The sequence below is a fragment of the Nicotiana tabacum genome, chromosome 20, assembly GCF_000715075.1.
Source record: "Nicotiana tabacum cultivar K326 chromosome 20, ASM71507v2, whole genome shotgun sequence".
Lineage (NCBI taxonomy): Eukaryota > Viridiplantae > Streptophyta > Magnoliopsida > Solanales > Solanaceae > Nicotiana > Nicotiana tabacum.
This window is the reverse complement of record NC_134099.1, coordinates 152,761,404-152,769,467: the sequence shown is the minus strand read 5'-3', so window position 1 is coordinate 152,769,467 and position 8,064 is coordinate 152,761,404. Positions and strand designations below refer to the sequence as shown.

The 8,064-nt window shown below is 30.6% G+C and overlaps 1 protein-coding gene across 1 annotated transcript; it reads right to left on the bottom strand.

The window, feature by feature from the left end:
* Positions 1-1,464: 1,464 nt before the first annotated feature.
* Positions 1,465-2,920, bottom strand: LOC107791787 (elongation factor 1-delta 1-like; the record flags this gene model as incomplete). The annotated part of the gene is given in 7 exon segments (NM_001325525.1): positions 1,465-1,471; positions 1,474-1,627; positions 1,805-1,918; positions 2,034-2,160; positions 2,384-2,477; positions 2,625-2,741; positions 2,835-2,920. Coding segments are annotated over 7 exon segments (699 nt in total), but the record flags the coding sequence as incomplete, so codon positions are not given.
* Between the last annotated feature and the right edge of the window lie 5,144 nt (positions 2,921-8,064).

Below are 8,064 nucleotides of genomic sequence, written 5' to 3'. Positions count from 1 at the left end.
AAAATTAGTTAATTTGAGTCTCATATTCCAAAAAGTTCTAAATTAAACAGATGAAGTATAGAAAGATATAAATTGCAACCGAACGATGTCTTTCAGTTAATAAGGAGATAAATTCACCTTATTCAAGCAACCAAACAAACTATTGATTATGCTGAATTTAATGAGAATAGTTCGTCAATTCAGGCAACCAAACGGGTACTGGGTGTTTAGAGATCGGCAATTTTTAATGGTATTTCTATGAAATGCTTTCATTCATTTATTTTTAATCGCATTAAATAATATATAGATCCCAGAATAAGTTATGCAAGTATTAAGCTTAATACCATCAATTAATACTGCACTATTATGCACATCATGAGTCAAGTTTGCATTAAATAGTTTAATTGACTGAAAAAATAAAACAAAACAACCTTCTATCTGTTTTGGGAATGATATCCTACTTACAAGTCACAACAACACATAATATTACATTTTTATATGTTCTTATTTTGACCATTTCCCTCGCTTAACGTTAAATACTACGTTTTTAAAGACATTTGCATTGATGAGGGTTCCTTCCAACAAAATGTTCTTTGCATCATATATTACCTACTTAACTGTGAACTAGGCATATATTCGAGTACCAGCAGAAACATTTTAAAAAAAAAAAGTATCTCTGAAAATGCAATGATTTAATACAAGTAATTAAATTCTAATCATAGAAAGGATTTTGGCCTTCACAGAACCTTTGGGTAAGCAATTTAACAGAGAATAAAATTTAAAACATTATATTGTTACACAAAGGTTCAAAATTAGAGATTTATATAAACGTCAATGCTCAAATACTTGAAGATTATTTGTTTGACTATGCTAAAAACCTAAGAAACAGTGACTAACATAGCTGCAACATGATACAAATAGACCCGAATATATCCAACAATGACTAGAGTATACGCAAGACGTACTAATATATTTATCCATTGGATAGTATCTCGGATACCTGCTACCTATCAATTAACCATAATTTCTTTAGCATGAAAGGAAATATATTACTTACTAATGATGCAATGAAACACCATATACAACTGCTGTATTGCAGGCAACTGTAACGTCAATGAAGAGTCAGACCGCAAACTGTGCAAGTCTTTCCAAAACCGATACTAAAATTAAAAGTGAGAACTTAGAAGTATTCCAGAAATTTTAAATATTAATCCAAACGAGGAGCAAAACAGATGCCCTTGTCAGGTTCAGGTAACACCTCTTTTGACGAGAAAACATAGTAACAACACAAAGAGAAGCAACATAGAACTACTGATTGTTGTTCTTCAGTATAGCCACCCATTTCAATCAAAACTTCAGAGAGTAACAGAATTCCTGTCACAAACAGTAGCAGATGATCAACAGAGGGGCCACAAATAACATGATATGTAACATGGAATTTAATACTCCAAAACTAAAAAAAATGAACAGTTTATAATTTACTTACATATTTTGTTGAAAGCAACAATATCACAGCTCTGAACATACTCATTGATAGGTTCAACTGTAAAATAATTCTCAATGAGATCATCCACAGAGACCAAGTCATCCACAATGGTAAGCATGATTTGCAGCTTCTTAATACCATATCCAACAGGAACAAGTTTAGCTGCAAATAATGTGGAACAAATTAACAGCTTTTCAAGACAACCTCCTAAATAATATTCAGGTTAGATCAACAATATCCAAGAAAGAAAAGCTAAATGATACTAGAATGATGAAAAAGCAATTCTCACTTCCAGTAAAATAAAAATTCAACTCAATAGAACAAAGAACAGAAGCTCACATGCTCCATAAGTTAATCCTTCCATCTGAACACTTCGAACAGCTTCTTCAAGCTTCTTCATATCAGTCTCATCATCCCATGGCTTGACATCCAAGAGAACTGAGGACTTGCCAGCTGAAGTCGAATGAGAGCAAAAGGTCAGTTCAAAATTTCAGCAAGTTTTTCCACTTTATTAGCAATGGTAAGGGTAATCATCTTATATTGAAAATATTAGACAGGGAAAGCTTACATTCTTTCTTCTTCCCTGAAGCCTTAACTGCTGCAGCACGTTCTTCAGCAGCCTTCTTTTCCTCTTCAGTTTCCTCACCAAATAGGTCAACGTCATCATCATCATCTTCTTCTTCAGCAGCTGAGGCCTAGAAGCAAAGTAATCCAAGAGAAAAACAAAGGAAAGAAGATTATTTACACTTGTAATAGTCAAATCACAGTTTCACATGACATCCCTATACTAGAAGCTATAGAAGGATTGATAATGACAAAAAGAACATGCACACGGTAATGCAATCCAAACAGCAAGAAGAAAGAAATTGCAACATAAACTAAATATCAATTCAGAACAGATAGGAAGAATTTTCACACCTTAGTGTCAGCAGCAGGAGGAGTTGCCACTGCCTCCTCGGTGATTGGTGCAGATCCCTCTACAGTGACACCGGCACCTTCGCCGGATACACCACTGCAAAAATATGATTTTCAGTCACATTGTGTTCAACAAGGAGGATAATTAAATAATTTGCATCCAATCACTAGTCCAAAAAAATTCCAAAGATATATTCAACAGATAACATGAAAACACTAATTCATTAAGCTCTTCAAAACTTACGAGATTCTCAAAAGTGCATCGATGTGCTTATACCACCTAGATGCATTCACATATTCAGCTGATGGGGCTTTTGCTAGATATGAATACACAGTGATATCATCCTTCGAGGCTTGGTACCTGAGACATGGATTAAACAAAAAACATCAGCATTCAATATAAAACACCGTCAAAAAGGACATCTCAGCAGTGAATGTCACACGAGTAACTCACCCGGAGATGTAACTGCGGGTCAAGAGGTACTCATCAAGCTTTTTGAGACCAGAATCAGAGTTGAGGTTGTGGAATGCAACAGCCATTGCTTGATGATAATAGTCTTTCTGCAATTGTATAAGAATAAAAACATCAACACCTCTTCAATAAATTGATATTTTTATAGAATGTCCATAAAATAAATGGACTTAAGTTTTCTCTAACTTATGAATTGTTTGATCCAAGTCCTATTGAATAGCTTGAGCAATTCTATATCTGCATTATTCAAAAATCAGGTTGAGGATCCACCATTATTACCAACCGCATGTTTTCATCTTAATAACGAAATCAACATATTAACATCATTTAAGAATTAAAAGGCCACCAAATAAAAGGTATAATCCAAGTAATCTCTTCAGCTTGATTTATATATATAGTTGGACAATTTTAAGGAATTTATATTTATACCAAAATCCTTAATATGACTCGAAATCTACAAAAACATGTTCAAAATGGCCACGAAATCAGAAAACTAATCGAAAACAATGTGAACGAGTGAGATGAAGAGGGAAAGCGAAAGAAAACTCACCACGATCTGGCGATGACAGAAGACTGCAGAGAGAAACGAAGAAGCTGAAGCCGCGAGAATGGAACGTGCAAGTTAGGGTTCTCAAGATTTTATAGTGGGGTTTGATTTGGAGCTCGAACAGTTGTACGCTATTTATTTCGGCCCGTTAAAATAAGAACTTGGGCTACACTGTAGCCCGTACGTTTCAAGCTCCATAGCCCAATACATAAGCCCACACTTTTGCGACATGATTGGTACACAAGTAGCCAGCCAAATTCAACGTCTACTCAATATATATATATACTAGTTTCTATATACGTGTTTCACACGTAACACCCAACAAAGAAGAGAAAGATGAAAAGATTTAAAAAACAAAAGTGAGTATTAATACAATGACACGAACAGTGTTCATGGAACTTTTGTTATGAATCTTTGCTATAGGTATGAAAAGAAGCTTTAAATGTCTGAATATATCAAGAAATATATAACGCACATAAGTAATTCATGTTAGTTTTGCGGTCTATCTACACGCATTGTCATTCATACTTGTACAATTATTTGATAAAAAATATAACAGTCTATCTACCCTGGCCATTACTATAGCTTCACAAAACTTTATTAGTTATGCACAAGTTCACAAAGATAACATAAATAGTCCCTTTTTATGTCCCAATTGTCACACACATACACTCCCTATTTAAGTTTTTCAAGAGAATATCTTTGATGCATAGTGGATTCAGAATTCTACCGAATTAGGGGCTCTTCAAACATTTGAGGAAAGCCAAACAATAAGATGGAGCATGACCAACATGGTGAAAAAATTCAAAATGCCAAAAGTTGGTGCATCAAGTTCACCTACTGAAAGTTAACTAAAATAATTAAGATGCTCCATGTGTATTACATAGCCGCACAAAAAAAATCTGGATTTTGGAAAAGTCAAATGCCAAAAGAAGGAACTCAATTTAAATTCCGGAACATAGAAATCGAAATTGATGAGAAAATTGGTAAGACAATCTTATCTAAGAAGGATTTTTTTCGTCGGGCTAAAACTCTCTTATAGATAAATATTCTATTTTAACCTAATAGGCTTTTAGTTCTTTCTATGTAATCAGGAATAAGAGTGTTCTGAAAGAGAAATTTGCATAAATGTACAGTCTAACATATTACATCACACCTATTTAATCATGATTTTAAGTTTACAGCCGCGTAACCCTTTTGGTTTTTGCAACAGTATTTCTACTGTTGTACATCATGTGTAGAAATTATAAATACTGTATAATGTTGTATATAAAAATTGAATTTTATTTTTTATGAACGTTAACTCGCAAAAAAATTACCAAATAGCTTCAAATTTTTACCAACTTTAAAATGATATTCCAGCGAATACCAATCATCAGATTGTCAAAAATATTCAGCAAATCATAATCAAGCTTTTAAAAAACTCTAATAATTAAGTTTTAAATTTTTCACTTGATTCATCCAAAACAATATTTAAATCTATAACGATAAACATGAATATTACTTTCAAATTAGTTTTTAATACAAATCTTCTTATTACAGTGTTAATAGATGAAAAAAAATCAAATTCTATGCAAAATACACTAATTTAGGTAAGAAAAAAAGAATAAGTGCTAAATTGAGCGGGAAAGTACTCGCATGTACTTCTGTGATTCTTTCCTTTAAAAAAGTTAATAGATGTGCAGGAGGTTTAGTATACTTTAACTGATGATAAATTGAGTTTTTTAATGTGCTTTTTTAATCCAAGAGATAATTATTAGCCGATCTTTGGTTAGGCACTAAAAATCCCCAAACTATACTTAATTAGAAGTGTATTTCTATTCTAGTTTACTAAAGTAGTCTGAGGTAAGCTTTTTTAGTAGGAAAAAATATGGTGAAATTTGTTCTATTTGATTTGATTATACAAATTTCGTATAGTTAGGAATGAAATTTGTTAATGTTGTTTTCTAATCCAAGTAGATAATTAGTAGTCACTATTAGGCGCCAAAATTCAGAGTTAGTACTTAATTAGAATTCTATTTCTATTATGTTTTTATCAAAATAACCTTTAAATTTATATATATTAGGGCTATTTTGGTCAACCAACATTGTATTCATGCTTATATATATATTACATTTGTCGGTTATTTGTAGTTTAAGAGATTAGATGGGCGGCTATTTAGGTTAATTCTTCAATAATCAAGGGCTTTTAATAGATCTGGATGGTCGACAAAAAATAATTACACTCGCTAGCTAAATATACACTAATCTATCTATATCTATATATCTATATCTATATCTATACTATATTAAAAGCATGAAGGCCTTTAGTGAAATATTGTTCGCCTTTTTAACCCTTTAAAAATCGATTTTACATTGGACAAAATTATAATTTAATTATTTTCTTAATATTTTAGAATTTGAAATTATTCAAAATTTAGTTATTAAATCTTTCCTTATTTGAGCTATATAGAAACTCCTAATATTTAGGACTTTGAATTCCATTAAAATTTTACCTTATATAACATAACTATAATACATTCATAATAATTTTTCCTAATATTTACGTTTTTTTCTAACGGAATACGTTGACATAACGGAATACGTCAAAATAAAATTTAAAGCATGTTTGGAAAGCCACCAAGAAATTGGATTCGGGTGTAATTAGGAGTAATTACACAGTTTGGCATGTTTGTTTGGCCAAGTAATTACTTGGTCGGCATGGAATTGGGTATAATTGGAGGGATGTAATTACACTATCCAATTCTCAAGGGGGAGGTGAGAATTGGTGGTAATTACACTGTGTAATTATAAGGTTGCCTTTTAGTTTCTTTCCCTTTTTATTTTAATTTTAATTTTTTTTTTCTTTATAACTTTTTATTTCTATTTTTTAATTTTTTAATTTTATTTTTACTTTTTATTTTTTTTGAAATATTAAAATATATTTTATTTGTACATTATTTATATTTTATTTCTCTACCTTTACTTCTTATGATTCCATGAAATTGCTTATATATATTTTTTTATTATTATTATTTATTTATTTTAAACTACACCTTCTAATATTAGAAATAATGAGTCATTAACAAACTTGATATAATATGTGATGCAATTAAAGTGAAATTCGTTGTTGAATGTGGTTATAAACTTATTATGTTTCCTAATCTTAAGTTGTAGTGAAACTTACTATTATTATGTTGGAATTTGACATATGTTAAATTTTAATTTTTTTTTTTTGGATTTTAAAATTGTGTTATATTCATGGTTCCAATTTACTTGTTTTAGTAATATTGGCTCATATTGCACGTTGTTCATTTGAATAATGTTATGACATTATATTTATAACTATTAATTTATTTTATCAAACATGAATTCCATGATATTTTATAAAACATATGTTTTTAGTTTTTGTAAGTATCTAAATTAAATATTATTAATTTAGAATATATATAAAAATTATTTTTACAATATTATTTATAAATATATGATTACTAATTAATGTATGTTCACGAAAAATATACATCTTAAATACCAAATATAATATTATTTATATTTATACAAATTTATAGGCATATATTTATTATATTAACTTTTAAGTTTTAATAATTACTTCATTTAAAAATTTATCTAACTGTGTAATTACAGTTGTGCAATCAAACAGTAAACTTGTAATTACACTGTAATTATACTATGACAAACAAATAGGTCGTCGTAATTACACAACTGTATAATTACTAGGTTGTGTAATTACTACCTAGTAATTCCACCAATTCCAATTACACGGTGGCTTTCCAAACAAACTCGTATTCTTTCTCAATTGTAGTCAAAATACAAATGGTTGGCTTCGACTTTTGGATTTGAGCAAATCCTTCATGGTCTAGGGAACTTATTATTCAACTTTCAAGTCCTTAACGGAAAAAAGTCCTTGACATTAGATATATAGTCAAACTTCTATATAACAGCCTCATTTATTCCGAATATTTTGAATGTTATAGCGAAGTGCTGTTATAAAAATATATATTATAACATAACATAAAAATTGATTCAGAAAAAGCTTGACTTTTATCGTAAAGTGTTGTTATATAGGGATGATGTTATAGAGAAATCTGACTGTAATAAATATAATACTTCTCTAAATATATATATGTTTTAAAAAATCATATGTATTAATTAATTATCATTTTATCCAATATAAGAGTAAGAAGTTAATCGACATTTCGTGTTAGAACTGTCACGACCCGAATTTTTCACCCTCGAGAGTCGTGATGGCGCCTACTTATAGAAGTTAGGCAAGCCACTAAACATAAAAAAAAATTAACTCTTTCATTTTAAACCCTTTTTTAACAATTTGAATTAACAGGTATCCAACATTTATATATTAACGATAAATGAAATCAAGCGGAAGACTTAATCTAATATAATACCCAAGACCAGTACGATAATGACAACACGCATCTCTACCCAGAATCCGGTGTAACAATATCACGGACGAACTAAGATTACTACAACAAATGTCTGAAAGAAATACAATCTGTCTCGAAATCTAATGAAAATAGAGTACATAATAAAGTAGAAGAGAACGCCGGGCCTGCGGACGCCTGCAGGACTACCTCAGGATCTCTGTTTGGACTGAAGGCAGGCTCCCCAAGTGCTACTATCCAAAAGCTGCTCCGGAATCTGCACATA